At 40.5% G+C, this 15744-nt stretch overlaps 1 protein-coding gene across 1 annotated transcript; it reads left to right on the forward strand.

Annotated features, from left to right (window-relative positions):
* The first annotated feature begins 4391 nt into the window (after positions 1 to 4391).
* LOC139419692 (GTP-binding nuclear protein Ran-like) lies at positions 4392 to 13859 on the forward strand. Its single transcript, XM_071169676.1, has 7 exons — positions 4392 to 4640; positions 6256 to 6314; positions 9375 to 9459; positions 10049 to 10174; positions 10381 to 10568; positions 13149 to 13319; positions 13534 to 13859. The coding sequence occupies exons 2-7, from the start codon at positions 6288 to 6290 to the stop codon at positions 13576 to 13578; spliced, it is 642 nt and encodes a 213-aa protein (XP_071025777.1). The 5' UTR covers positions 4392 to 4640; positions 6256 to 6287; the 3' UTR covers positions 13579 to 13859.
* Positions 13860 to 15744: the final 1885 nt, after the last annotated feature.

Here is a 15744-nt window from a genome sequence, read left to right on the forward strand (position 1 = left end):
GTCGCGCAGCGATAAATGAACTGTTTAACGTGCGGATTCAAATCTTCAAACACTCTCCTCCTCCATTCTCCTCTCATATCCCCCTTTTGACGAATGGCTCACTCCATGAGCCAATCGGCAAATATTAAAGAACATTGTAGTTGGTACACAGGACATGCCATTCAAAAGATATATCAAGCCTGCTGCTGTTTCTTAAGAACAGTAGTTTCAAATGATACAAACGACTTAAAAAAAAATACAAATGCATGTGTTTGACAAAGGGAAAACAGACAATTTGGCCACCTCATCAGCTATGCTGTTACCAATTCTAGCATTATCACACCAGCCCGTGTGTGCCTCAACCTTAACAATAGCCAATGTGTTAGGTTTTCACATAGCTTCAAACAACTGTTCAACAAAAGGTCTGTTTTTAATAGGAGTGCCAGTGGTAGTAGTAAACTCTCTTGCTAGTCTGAGTAGCCAGTAAAGGCCTTCCCCCAATTCACAAGCTGTGGTCAGAGCTAATAAAGCTGTCTGTTGCGCTGATAAATGGTCTGGTAGGGACCGTATAACCTCAATATCACATCTACTTCTGATAATCCTACATGCGTCTACCCTGTGCTTTGATCTAAATAGGCAGAACCATCAACGAACAGCACCATGTCAGAGTCAAGCAGAGGTACATCAAACAAGTCTTTGTCCGGTACACATTCCTGGGCTATCCAGATGTCCTGTTACTGTTACTGATGATTTGCTCAGGGAAGCCCAAACAACTTGTCCAGGTTTGTCTAAACAGGAACAGGGAGCTCCAGTGTCTATTAGAAATGGTAGGTCATGTCCATTAACATTTAAGAGTAACCATTGGCTCTTCTCTTCCATCAATGAATTCATAATGGAGCAGGGGAGTCGGGCACCTTCATTGTTGATTCCAAAGGAAATGAGAACTGTTGGTGTTCTGATTTCCCATTGGCCATGGCTGTCCTCTGTCATTAGCAAAGTGTCCTCTTTCAGGCCTAAATTTTCCTCTGCCTCTGTTGTAACCGCTTCCATTTTCCCCATTGCAAACTCACATGCCCAAACTGCCCACAGGTCCAGCATTGAGTGTTGTTCAATTCACGAAGGGCTCTGGCGGGCCCACCTCCTCTCCCAGTCCATGTTTGTGGTCACCATAATGTTGAGTGGTGAAAAGCACATACCCTTCAGGCACCAGGTTCACAGATGTGACAGATGTGACTGTGGGGGAGCTGCAGGCTGTGGTGAGCCTGTAGAAACAACTTGAGCAGATGTCTTTTTGTCTTCCAGTCTGTTCCTGTTTGTAGAGTGAGTTGGGGTGGAGAGGGAAAACTCCCTCCAGGAACTGTGCCTCCTTTTCCTTCCAGCACCATCATCAGTTTCTGATACAAGGGCACTTCATCTTCATCCCCTTCTCCTTGTCCATTCTTCCCATCTGAATTATCTCCTTGACTAAATCCAAACTCGTCTTGTTGAATGAACCAGCTATTGGATATCTACTTTCTCCCGCCATCTCAGTCCATACATGCCATTTCTTAAGTGTCTGTAAATTCCACAGCAGGAAACTTATTTTGCATATATTCAACAGGCGTGACAAGCTTCATTGCTCCAATCTCCTCATTCTGATTTGACTGTGCCATGATGCTCCGTTTTTTATTTAGAGAGACTGCGTGTAATGTGTCCTCTAACCTCTATGGGTATCCTAAAGTGGGTGTAATGTGTAGGAATATGCCTATAAAAATTCCTCTCTATCTCCTTTCAGTGTGTTAAATAACAGTGGTTGAGAGTAGAATTAGGATTGCAGTCTCACTTAATCCAGGCTATAGTAATTGGTTCTACTAAACTCAAATATAATTCCCACACGGGCCTCACAAAGAAACCCGCATGCCAAACGACTTTAATTTCTGTTTTATCTTAATTGTGTAGAGTAACAGTAATATGGTATACACCAGTGCCCTCTGGTGGTGATACAAAGTAACGTTTTTGAATGAAAATGTTTCCAATACTGTCCTATGGTAGGAAAGTGTCACCAACAAATACGTTCAACTTTTATTCAAATAATTTCTAACTTTTTATTCCACCATTGGACCATTACCCAATAACTCCCGCCATAATCCACAGACAGACAAACAATGAAAAACATACAAACGCACCTTTCATAACCAACTCAACTCATTCATTGGGTACCTCTACAAAATAAACTTTTTATTAAACTCAAAATAAAAATAACTAGAATTGTCGCCAGTGTTTCAACCCAAATAACAAATAATATGAAAACCGGACAATTGTCGCTCTGAATTGTCTCTAACAAATAAACAAATAACTAGTATGAGTAATTGTCGCCTGAATTACTTTAACAAATAAAATTAAAATCTTCAAACTTTAATTTCATTCATCCTATATTGACATCATGCATTTCACCAATAGTCCGATACGTAATTTCTCCAAACTAAAATCTAACGATGTCATATTCAATGCGTATGTCTTTCATTTAGATTGAGTGATGTGCCGCTTACTTGTTAGAGGGAAACCACACCAGTAAATGCCATTTAATTACAGACTTAGATTAAACGGGTGTCTGCTTACCTTGTTTAATTTTGAGCTCTGGCAACATGGTGTGGAATCTCTACCAACCGGGGTAACACTCACTCCTGGCAAACTCGCCAAATGTTAGGGTTCGTTCCTACTTCGTCCTTGTCAATCATTGGTGAAATTAGCATTATGACAATATCTTTAATTAAATCATTCAAAAACTTTTATTAATGCAATTTCAGAAAGAAGTTGACAATCAGGAACATAGCACGCATGTTTTCGAGTAAGTTCTGCATCAAACAAAAGGTCTCAAGTTGTTTTATTAAACCGAAGTCCCGCCTTAGTGTTGTCACTGACTACGTCATTACCTTTTTACTCTTGAAACCAAAACCCTGCATCCATAGCTATACAAACATACAGTTTCAGTGATATCTAAAAAGCTAGGCAATAAATGTCCACTCCCCAAAGTTGATTTATTATGGAATGTATGACTAGTCTCTTATCTCCCACACTCCCCTGCAGAGTTTTTTCTCAGTCACACATTTCTAAGAGGGGTCTTCTTTATGAGAGAGAGAGAGAGAGAGAGAGAGAGAGAGAGAGAGTGCGCAAACAACTGTGGAACAATTCTAAAACGATATAATGAATATATATATTGTAAATCTGTAGTCTAGGACACTATAAATGTAAGGAGGGAGGGGTCTTATAACCCCTCCCCTTCTATGCATTTAACATAAGCATAATCAATTATTCTAATACATCAAACATTTGTACAGCCCCAAATCATGACCCCTAGGTGAATCCTGACACTAGGTAAAGCCCCACCTTATCTCAGCTCACTGGTCACTATAGCAACACCCACCCGTAGCACACGCTCCAACAGGTATATCTCCCCAAAGCCAACACCTCGTTTGGCCGCCTTTCCTTCCAGTTCTCTGCTGCCAATGACTGGAATGAATTGCAAAAATTACTGAAGCTGGAGATTTATAATCTCCCTCACTAACTTTAAGCATCAGCTGTCAGAGCAGCTTACCAATCACTGTACATGTACACAGGCCATCTGTAAATAGCACACCCAACTACCTCATCCCAATACTGTTATTTATTTTTTTTCACCCCAGTAGCTCTACTTGACTGTATGTTTGTTTATCCCTTGTGTAACTCTGTTGTTGTTTATGTTGCACCGCTTTGCTTTATCTTGGCCAGGTCGCCGTTATAAATGAGAACTTGTTCTCAACTTGCCAACCTGGTTAAATAAAGGTTAAATAAAAATGTATTTTTTTCAAAAAATAATGATGTATTTGAGAGACCAGTGCTCATTGAATATAGTGTACAAAATATTAGGAACACCTTCCTTATGAGTTTGACCCCCTTTGCCCTCAGAACAGCCTCAATTCATTGGGCATGGACTCTACAAGGTGTCGAAAGCTTTCCACAGAGATGTTGGCCGATGTTGACTCCAATAATTCCCACAGTTGTGTCAAATTGGCTGGATCTCCATCGGGTGGTGGAGCGTTCTCAATACACACAGGAAGCTGTTTGAGCGTGAAAATCCAGCAGCATTGCAGTTCTTGACATACTCAAACCAGTGTGCCTGGCACCTACTACCATACCCTGTTCAAAGACACTTAAATATTTTGTATTGCACATTCACACTCTGAATGGCACACAGACACAATCCATGTTTAACCTGCCCTCCTTCCTTTCATCTACACTGATTGAAGTGGATTTAACAGGTGACATCAATAAGGGATCATAGCGTTCACCTGGATAGTCTGTAATCGGAAGAGGTGTTCTGGATGTTTTGTACACTCACTCGGTGTAGTTTATATGTTGTCCTCAATCTAACCCAACCCCGTCTGTTTTGCCCCATAGTCGTGCACCTGTCAGTTTTGTTGCTAAACAAACCAACCCGTCTATTGGAGAAGCAGTTTCTATATTCATATTGTACTGTCTTTGATAAAAAACCTCAACAACCTTTTCTCGCAACCATGTCAGAGATCACGTGATACAGGCAACAACCAAAAAACGTCACATACATTAACCAAATTCATCGAAGGTGCTTGAAGGCCCAAAGCACCTTTAGCGCCTAGCTAGCTATTCCATCCGACACCGTGGGGGTAAGTGTGGATTTAAGAGTTTAGAAAATATGATCCATTTACTCTGCCATGTCAAAACACAGACATATATTCAAATATCTGAATACAGGGATTATAGGTATTGTGTTGACACATGCCTCGTTCTAAACAAAGTTTAGATGTCTAATATTAGCTAGCTAACGTTTGATAGCTTGTTAGCATAGTAGGAAGACATTGGTTCCCAGTGGCGCGAGAGAGCTAGCATATCAACTTGTTACACTCGAGCTGCAATTTCAGTGTGTCCATGCAGAGTTGTAAATGCAACACTTTTTTGTTTTGGTACATTTTCGTACAAATAAATTATTAGCTACTGGACCATGTGTAACGCGAAGCCTCATGGAAAAAGTGCTGTATCTCGTTAAATATGGGGGTTGACTGGACTTCCAATTGCTTTGCACATGTGCTGAAACTATAGCACGCTATAACTGCAGCAATACAACACAATGTCGCAAATAAAGTAATTGCAACATGTAGTGGAAACGGTAGATATAATGGATATTTTCTAAATATCGACAACATTTGTATTCGTATAAAGAGAGATCCACACGTCAAACAACATTTCTGTATTGGTGGGGTCAAGGTGTTATACACATTGACTGATTTACTTCTATGAACTGTAACTCAGTAAAATCGTTGACATTCTTGTATGTTGCGTTTATATTTTTGTAAAGTATATTCTCTATGTGAACTATAATTGTTGACAAAAAGACACGATGACGTGTTTCTGCACGTGAGTTTAGCTAGCCAACGTCGCCATGACATCGCTTAAAAGCGTCATCTGGGATTTCTATTGGAAAAGCAGTTTCTGACTGTCTTGGATACTCGGCTTCGTCATTGTTTTGCAACCTGGACTCTGGGGTAGACGTAACATAGTAAATGTACATTTGTCTCCTTCCCTGTGGTAGGATATGTTACATTTCGTAAGGGAAGGAATTTAATTTGTGGATGTCCGTCATCCATTTCACATGATATGTTATAAATTACAATTTGTATATTTAATTTGCAATACGTATATCCTACAAATTGCAATGTATTATGGCTAACTTTATCTAGGTGGCTAACGTTAGTTAGATGGCTAACATTAGTTAGGTTAGGGGTTTATGGTTAGGGTTAAGTTTAGGCGTAAGGTTTAGCTATAACATGCAAAGTAGAAAGTTTCCTAAAATGCTACATTTGTCCGCGATGAGATTCGAAAGCTCAACTTTTGGGTTGCTAGACTTTTACGTTATGCGCCTACCCATCCACCCCGACCAACCAACCTCCTTTCGTGTTTGCCATAAGTAACTTTGTCTTATTAACCATGCCAAACGTAACATATCACACTAATTTGAGTGTCCTGGATTTATTTTTACTATGTTACGCGTAGTCTGAGACCAGGCTGGTTTTTCAGCCTAGTCACTTTTGGCAGGTATTGTTCTGAAGCCACATCACACCAGCAGCACCTCTTGTGGCTTCTTCTATTGATGATTGATACTGTATTTTGAGCAGAGCTCTATGGTCTCTTGTCAAAAGTAGTGCACTGTAAAGTTGAAAGGGTGCCATTTGAGACACAAACACTGCCCATTATTAACCTGTTTTTCTCCTCTTGTTATTTCAGCGTATAATCACCAACACAGAGAACATACTGCTATGGCAGAACCAGATGTACAATTTAAGGTGAGTCTTTGACTGTGTCTTATGGGACCCTACTCCCTATATAGTGCACAACTTTTGACTAGGGCCCATAGGGCTTTGGCCCCATTAAGCATTGCCTGATGTGAACTATTCCTTGAAGAAAAGAGATCTCATAAGACCTAAGATTAATAATTGATGACATGGATAAAGCTGGAAAGGGTTACAAAAGTATCTCTAAAAGCCTTGATATTCATCAATCCATGGTTGGACAAATTGTCTATAAATAGAGAAAGTTCAGCACTGTTGCTACTTTCCCTAGGAATGGCCGTCCTACAAAGATGACTGCAAGAGCACAGCGCAGAATGCTTAATGAGGTTAGGAAGAATCCTTGAGTGTTAGCTAAGGACTTACAGAAATCTCTGGAAGATGCTAACATCTGTCATCAAAAAGAAAGGAGGACCAAGGCACTCTTCATATAATTAATTAAAATGGTATGGCATGTTCAATAGAAACAAAGTTTTTTTTTAAACCGACACGTTTCGGCTGCATGGCCTTCACCAGGGAGTACCAAAAAAAAGAATACAATGTCCTCTTTTGAACAGCTTTTCCAATTAGCCCTAATTGGAAGAGGGAGTGGTTGCAAAATTGATTAGACACACCTAGTAAGCAATACTACACACATTAAAAGGTGAAATACTGTAGCTATGTTATCATAAAAATACAACTCCAAGCTAGAAGGATCAGAACACTTAGAAAGGTAGTTCTAACCTTAAATGTGACTGGGAGAAGTGTCAAGAATAAGAAAACAATATATTCCATAGTACACAGAAAAACATCAACAACAACAACAGTCTAAACATAGCTGAGGGCAATTGAGCAAAATGTCCACTAGATGACCGCAAATGGACCTATCACGACCCTACAGGAAGGGTGCGAAATCCATATCTTCATTTAAACCAGGGTATTTAGTGGCCTGTAGTTTGTAAATCATAAAACTTTCCCTTTGGTTTAACTGTTTAAGACGGTCCCCTTTTCTAATAGAGGCCGGAATATGATCAATACCCTTAGCTTGTAGGGAGGCAGGGTTGCCATGGTGTAAGGACTTCTAGTGCCTTGCCATGGGGTAGTCTTCATTGCCTACCCGTATGGCATACTTGTGTTCCGCTAAGCGGTCTTGAAGGCGTCTCTTTGTCCGTCCAATGTAGAACACCTTGCACTGTGGACATTCCAATCTGTAGATGACATGAGTGGTTTTGCAGTTAATGAAATGCTTGACGTAATACTCCATTTAGGAAGCTGTGTCAACAAAATACTTCTTCTGTGCAATATTTCTGCAATGGTTGCAATGGTTACATTTTAAAAGAGCCCTTGGGTTTGTGGTCAAGCCAAGTTTTTTTGAGAGTCACCCGGAAGATAACTGTGGACTAATTTGTCATTTAGGGTCGGACATCTCTTAAAGCTTATGACTTATGGCTTTTTAAACCACAATCCGTTCATTTTTGGACAATGATTCAACTGCATCCCTCTCTCTTAGAAAGATTACGTCATGTTTGGTTGGAGTCAATTTTACCCTTAAACAGATTCTCCACATCAAAATTCACTTTCTTGGCAAATGTATTTAGTGTGGCATTCTGGACGATGGAACAAAAAGTGGACTTGGGCTTAAAAGGTGTTTTAGAGAGAACAGAAACTGCCTGACCTGAGACACTGGCGTCTGTAGTTGGAGAGATGTTTTGCTTGTACCAGGCCTTCAGATGTAGAAACGAAATAGGTCAATCTTTATATTAAATTCATTATTTAGAACTACCTTTCTAAGTGTTCAGATACTTCTAGCTTGGAGTTGTATTTTTATGATAACATAGCTACAGTATTTCATCTTTTAATGTGTATAGTATTGCTTACTAGGTGTGTCTAATCAATTTTGCAACCACTCCCTCTTCCAATTAGGGGTAATTGGAAAAGCTGTTCAAAAGAGGACATTGTATTCTTTTTTGTACTCCCTGACGAAGGCCATGCAGCTGAAATGCGTCGTTTAAAAAATCTATTGAACATGCCATACCAATAAAGGCATTTTAATTAACTATATGAAGAGTGCCTTGGTCCTCCTTTCTTTTTGATGACCAATTTACCCTTTTTACCAAAGAGCACCTTCTATCTACCAAAATGTACTATTGTGTACCTTAGTAGCGCTTCCCTTCCTCCTCTTTCTACTATGCTACTGGCAAAATATTCTGTGGACAGCTGAAACTAAAGTTCAGTTGTTTGGAAGGAAGGAATACACAACACTGTCTGGAGAAAAAAAGGCACTCCCACAACAACATCAACACCTCATCCCAACTGTAAAATATGGTGGAGGGAGCATCATGGTTTGGGGCTGCTTTGCTACCTCAGGGCTTGGACAGCTTGCTATCATCGACGGAAAAAGGAATCAAGACATTTTGTAGGAGAATGTAAGGCCCTGTCCGCCAATTGAAGAACAACAGAAGTTGGGTGATGCAACAGGACAACGACCCAAAACACAGAAATAAATCAACAGAAGAAAATACGCCTTCTGGAGTGACCCAGTCATAGTCCTGACCTCAACCCGATTGAGATGCTGTGGCATGACCTCGAGTGGTTCACACCAGACATCCCAAGAATATTGCTGAACTGAAAAAGTTTTGTAAAGAGGAATGGTCCAAAATTCCTCCTGACCATTGTGCAGGTCTGATTGGTTGAGGTTATTGCTGCCACAGGATGGTCAACCAGTTATTAAATCCAAGGGTTCACATACTTTTCCCACCATGCACTGTGAATGTTTACACGGTGTGTTCAAGAAAGACATGAAAACATACAATCGCTTATTAGTTCAGCGGAAATGTGTTTGTCTATTTTTGTGACTTAGATGAAGAGCAGATCAAATGTTATGACCAATTTATGCAGAAATTCAGGTAATTCCAAAGGGTTCACATACTTTTTCTTGCCACCGTATATAGGTGTCATTTGGGATGCACACTTTGGTTTGGAATTGCTCCTTCGTCTAGCACTAACCAGTGCTACATTGGTGTTTAGTTGCTATTCCTTTTGACCAATGTGTTCTTTGAATTACTACCCGTGTTTCAGCTAGTGTTGTGCGGAGATGGAGGCACAGGAAAAACCACCTTCGTGAAGAGGCATTTAACGGGAGAGTTTGAAAAGAAATACGTTGGTGAGTTTCTCCGAGTCCAGACGGTCCTCTGTCCCCCCTTCTCTCTCTCAGCTTTTACGTACCTCTTCATTTTCGTCTTCTACTTATTCTCCTTCATAACACCACCATACCTTCAATCAATAATCAGACTTAATTCTCTTCTGAGGGAAATTTAGTTTGCAGGCAAACTTTATAATTGTAGACTTAAAAAGACGCAATGATGCGCAGAAACACATGAATTTAGCTAGCCAACGTGGAAAAGCCGTTTCTGACTGTCTTGGATACTAGGCTTCATTGTTTTTCAACCTGGACTCTGGGGTAGACGTAACATAGTAAATGCACATTTGTCTCCTTCCCTTTGGTAGGCTATGTTAAGGGAAGGAAATGTATTTGTGGATGTCCCTCATCCATTTTGCATGATATGTCACGAATTACAATTCATATATGTAATTACTTCTATGTTACGAATGACAATTTATTGTGGCTAACTTTAGCTAGGTGGGTAGCGTGATAAATAAAAAAAATGCAATCCATAAAAGAGTATAAACCATTCTAGATCCCTGAACCATGGCTGACCTGCCCCTCGCTCACCCTTCTCTTCCCCCTGTAGCGACTCTGGGAGTAGAGGTGCACCCCTTGGTCTTCCACACCACTCGAGGGACCATCAAGTACAATGTCTGGGACACAGCCGGCCAGGAGAAGTTTGGGGGGCTCAGAGATGGCTACTACATACAGGGTACGTCACATTTGTGTGGGTCACATGTCCGTGTGTTGTATTGTAGTAGAAACAGAGTAGGTCACATCCTGTCCTCAGATCTCTACACAATCTTACCCTCTGGTGCAAAATGACTTGGATGGGTACGGACTCCACATATTTAACGATTATCTGATACACTCGATTACTCTCCCCCTTCCACTCTTCTCTCCCCTATCTCTCTCCAGCCCAGTGTGCGATCATCATGTTCGACGTCACATCTCGCGTCACCTACAAGAACGTGCCCAACTGGCACCGCGACCTGGTGCGCGTCTGCGAGAACATACCCATAGTGCTGTGCGGAAACAAGGTGGACATCAAGGACAGGAAGGTCAAAGCCAAGAGCATCGTGTTCCACCGCAAGAAGAACCTTCAGGTAACTGTGGCAACGCCAGCCCGACGCACATGTTAGATAGGTGTGTCACTGTCTCTACAAGTATATACAGTTGAAGTCGGAAGTTTACATACACTTAGGTTGGAGTCATTAAAACTCGCTTTTTAGCCACTCCACACATTTTTTATAGTTTTGGCAAGTCGGTTAAGACGTCAACTTTGTGCATGACACAAGTAATTTTTCCAACAATTGTTTACAGACAGATTATTTCACTTAAGTCACTGTATCACAATTCCAGTGGGTCAGAAGTTGACATACACTAAGTTGACTGTGCCTTTAAACAGCTTGGAAAATTCCAGAAAAGTATGTTGAGGCTTTAGAAGCTTCTGATAGGGAAATGTACATTATTTGACTCAATTGGAGGTATACCTGTGGATGTATTTCAAGGCCTACCTTCAAACTCAGTGCCTCTTTGCATGACGTTATGGGAAAATCAAAAGAAATCAGTAAAGACCTCAGAAAAAAAATTGTAGACCTTCACAAATCTGGTTCATTCTTGGGAGCAATTTCTAAATGCCTGAAGATACCACGTTCATCTGTACAAACAATAGTACGCAAGTATAAACACCATGGGACCACGCAGCCAACATACCGCTCAGGAAGGAGATGCGTTCTGTCACCTAGAAATTAATGTACTTTGGTGTGAAAAGTGCAAATCAATCCCAGAACAACAGCAAAGGACCTTGTGAAGATGCTGGAGGAAACGGGTACAAAAGTATCTATATCCACAGTAAAACGAGCCCTATATCAACATAACCTGAAAGGGCCTCTCAGCAAGGAAGAAGCCACTGCTCCAAAACCGCCATTAAAAAAGCCAGACTACGGTATTCAACTGCACATGGGGACAAAGACTGTACTTTTTTGAGAAATGTCCTCTGGTCTGATGAAACACAAATAGAACTGTTTGCCAATAACGACCATCATTATGTTTGGAGGAAAAAGGAGGAGACTTGCAAGCCGAAGAACACCAACCCAACCGTGGAGTACGGGGGTGGCAGCATCATTTTGTGGGGGTGCTTTGCTGCAGGAGGGACTGGTGCACTTCACAAAATAGATGGCATCATAAGGAGGAAAATTATGTGGCTATATTGAAGCAACATCTCAAGACATCAGTCAGGAAGTTAAAGCTTGGTTGCAAATGGGTCTTCCTAATGTACAATGACCCCAAGCATACTTCCAAAGTTGTGGCAAAATGGCATAAGGACAACGCGGTCAAGGTATTGGAGTGGCCATCACAAAGTCCTGATCTCAATCCTATAGAACATTTGTGGACAGACCTGAAAAAGCGTGTTCGAGCAAGGAGGCCTACAAACCTGACTCAGTTACACCAGCTCTGTCAGGAGGAATGGGCCAAAATTCACCCAACTTATTGTGGGAAGCTTGTGGAAGGCTACCCAAAATGTTTGACCCAACTTAATCAATTTTAAAGACAATGCTACCAAATACTAATAGACTGTATGTAAACTTCTGACCCACTGGGAATGTGATGTCAGAATAATGATTTATTTCAGCTTATTTCTTACATTTCACATTCTTAAAATAAAGTGGTGGTCCTAACTGACCTAAGACAGGGCATTTTTACTAGGCTTAAATGTCAGGAATTGTGAAACTGAGTTTAAATGTATTTGGATAAGGTGTATGTAAACTTCCGACTTCAACTGTATGCCTCAGCTGGAGTGCGGTGTCTGCAGTGTTTCTCCCTTCCTTGGTTCCTTTTTTTTTGGTGGGAGAGCTAAAATAGCATTTAATTAGTCAAAATAGATTTGATTAGATAGTTTGGACACCCATCTCATTCAAGGGTTTTTCTTTATTTTTTACTATGTTCTACATTGTAGAATAATAGTGAAGAGATCACAACTATGAAATTACACACATGGAATCATGTAGTAACCAAAGATTCTTCAAAGTAGCCACTCTTTGCCTTGATGACAACTTTGCACACCAGCTTCATGAGGTTGCCACCTGGAATGCATTTCAATTAACAGGTGTGCCTTGTTAAGTTCATTTATGGAATTATTTTCCTTAATGCATTTGAGCCAATCAGTTGTGTTGTGACAAGCTAGGTGTGGTATGTGGAATACCAAGTCCATATTATGGCAAGAACAGCTCAAATAAGCAAAGCAGATCACAATCACCTGACCTCAACCCAATTGAGATGGTTTGGTATGAGTTGGACTGCAGAGTGAAGGAAAAGCAGCCAACGAGTGCTCAGAATATGTGGGAACTCCTTCAAGACTGTTGGAAAAGCCATCCAGGTGACTTCCTCATGAAGCTGGTTGAGAGAATGACAAGTGTGCCAAGCTGTCATCAAGGAAAAGGGTGGCTACGTTGAAGACTGTAAAATATATTTTTTGGGTTACTGCATGATTCCATATGTGTTATTTTATAGTGTTGATGTCTTCACTACTCTAAATTGTTGAAAAAAGTACAAATAAAGAAACCCTTGAATGAGTAGGTGTTTATAAACCTTTGACTTGTTGTGTGTGTGAATGAGAGGGCGAGAGAGAGCCTGGATAGAGAAGACCATACCTAATTGACTGACACACTCCACCTCCCCATCAGTACTATGACATCTCAGCCAAGAGTAACTACAACTTTGAGAAGCCCTTCCTGTGGCTGGCCAGGAAGCTGGTAGGAGACCCCAACCTAGAGTTTGTGGAGATGCCAGCCCTCGCCCCCCCAGAAGTCGTCATGGACGCCTCCCTGGCTGCGCAGTACGAGAACGACCTTAAAGTGCGTACACGCATGCAGAAATCGTACACACATGCAGAACACACACACATGCAGAAATCGCACACGCTATACACCGTACACACACAGGCTGGGTCAGTGTTCGAGGTGTTATTTATTTTAATTGTTTTTATTTACATCAGGAACTTGCAAACAACTATTTCATTTTACAGGTGATAAAAAATAATGAATACACAATTTTTCCTCACGCCTCCAGGTTGCCGCAGAAACTGCGCTTCCAGATGAAGACGACGACCTTTAACCTGTGACCTCGCTGGCCTCCAGTGTTCTGGGAGCGTACCCTATTGCTGACCTTTTAATTGTAAAAGCCTTCCCCCAATGTTTTTTTTTGTGTGTTTCAAACTGAGAATGTGTGTCTGGTTGCGTGAAGATTTCAGTAGAGACCAACAGGAGTAGAAGTTTAGACTGCTCAAAGTAGGCATTACTCACACGCATACAAATGAAAGACTTTGTACGCTCGCTGTACTATACTGACTAAGGGTGATATGAAATCACACTAAATAAAAAGTATTTGAATACAAACTAGCTGCTGTGTCAATTCATGTGAACAGAATCGGCGTGTGAATGGAATTCAGCAAAAATCACATTTCACTTCTGGGTCTACCTGGTTGATGTTTGACAGCCTTTTATTCTACAGAGGTGGCTCTGGTGTGGATGACAGGGATTGATAATTCATGTACAAGCTCCACAACATAAAGTTGAATAGTAAATACATGTGTACAATAATCCATTTGTACAGTGCCTTCAGAAGGTTTTGTACACCTTGACTTATTCCACATGTTGTGTTGCAGCCTGAATTGAAAATTGGTTAAATCAACAACAAAAACCCATCTACACGCATCCCTTTATCACAACCGACAATGGTTGGGAGTCCCATAGGGCGGCGCACAATTGGCCCAGCGTCAAGGGTTTGGCAGGTGTAGGCCATCATTGTAAATAAGACTTGCCTAGTTAAATAAAGGTTCAATAAATGTAAAAAAAAACCACAATACCCCGTAATTACAAAGTGACACAAATGTTTTATTTAAAAAATATATCTAATTTATTTTTTACACAAGTATTCACACCCCTGAGTCATGTTAGAATCACTTTTGGCAGTGATTACCCAGAAAGACTCATAAGTGTAAGTCTAAGAGCTTTGCACACCTGGATTGTACAATATTTGCACATTTGTTATTTAAATTCTTCAATATCTGTCAAGTTGGTTGTTGATCATTCCTAGACAGCTATTTTTAGGTCTTGACATAGATTTAAGTGGATTTAAGTCAACTGTAACTAGACCACTCAAGAACATTCAATGTCGTCTTGGTAAGCAACCAGTGTAAATTTGGCCTCTTTTTTTTTTTAGGTTATTGCCCTGCTGAAAGGTGGATTTGTCTCCCAGTGTCTGTTGGAAAGCAGACAACCAGGTTTTCCTCTAGGATTTTACCTGTGCTTAGGTCTATTCCATTTAGTTTTATCCTAAAAACAACTCTAGTCCTTGCCGATGACAATGCTTGAAAATATGAAGAGTGGTACTAAGTGATGTTGGATTTGCCTCACATAACGCTTTGTATTTAGGAAATAAAGTTAATTTCTTAGCCACATTTTTTTTTTTCAATTTTAATTTAGTGCATTGCAAAAGGATGCATGTTTTGGAATATTTTTTATTCTGTGCATTCTTCCTTTTCACTCTGTCATTTAGGTTAGTTTTGTGGAGTAACTACAATGTTAATCTATCGCAGACATTCAACTCTTAACTGTTTTGAAAAGTCCCCGTCGGCCTCATGGTGAAATCCCTGAGTGGTTTCCTTCCTCTCCGGGAACTGTTAGGAAGGACACCTGTATCTTTTTGTAGTGACTGAGTGTATTGACCCACCATTCAAAGTGGGGAGGACGGGCTTGTGATGATGGTTGGAGCGGAATCTGTGGAATGGTATCAAATGCATCAGGCACATGGTTTCCATGTGTTTGATACCATTCCATGTGGCTCCTTTCCAGACATTATTATGCGCCTTCCTCCCCTCAGCAGCCTCCAGTGAACTTCACCATGCTCAAAGGGATATATTCAATGTCTGCTTTCTTATTTTTTTATCGATCTACCAAAAGGTGCCCTTTTATGAGGCATTGGAAAACCTCAATGGTGTTTTTGGCTGAATCTGTGTTTGAAATTCATTGCTCTACTGAGGGACCTTGATTATCTGTATGTGTGGAGTACAGAGATGAGGTAGTCATTCAAAAATCATGTTAAACAGTATTATTGCACACAGAGTGACTCCACGGAATGTAACATGTTAAGCACATTTTTGCTCAACTTATTTAGGCTTGTCATAACAATGGCGTTGAAAACTTACTGACTCAAGACATTTCAGCTTTTTCTTTTTTCATTAATTTGTAAACATTTCTCAAATATAATTCCGAGTTGACA

The sequence above is a fragment of the Oncorhynchus clarkii genome, chromosome 10 (genome assembly GCF_045791955.1).
Source record: "Oncorhynchus clarkii lewisi isolate Uvic-CL-2024 chromosome 10, UVic_Ocla_1.0, whole genome shotgun sequence".
Lineage (NCBI taxonomy): Eukaryota > Metazoa > Chordata > Actinopteri > Salmoniformes > Salmonidae > Oncorhynchus > Oncorhynchus clarkii.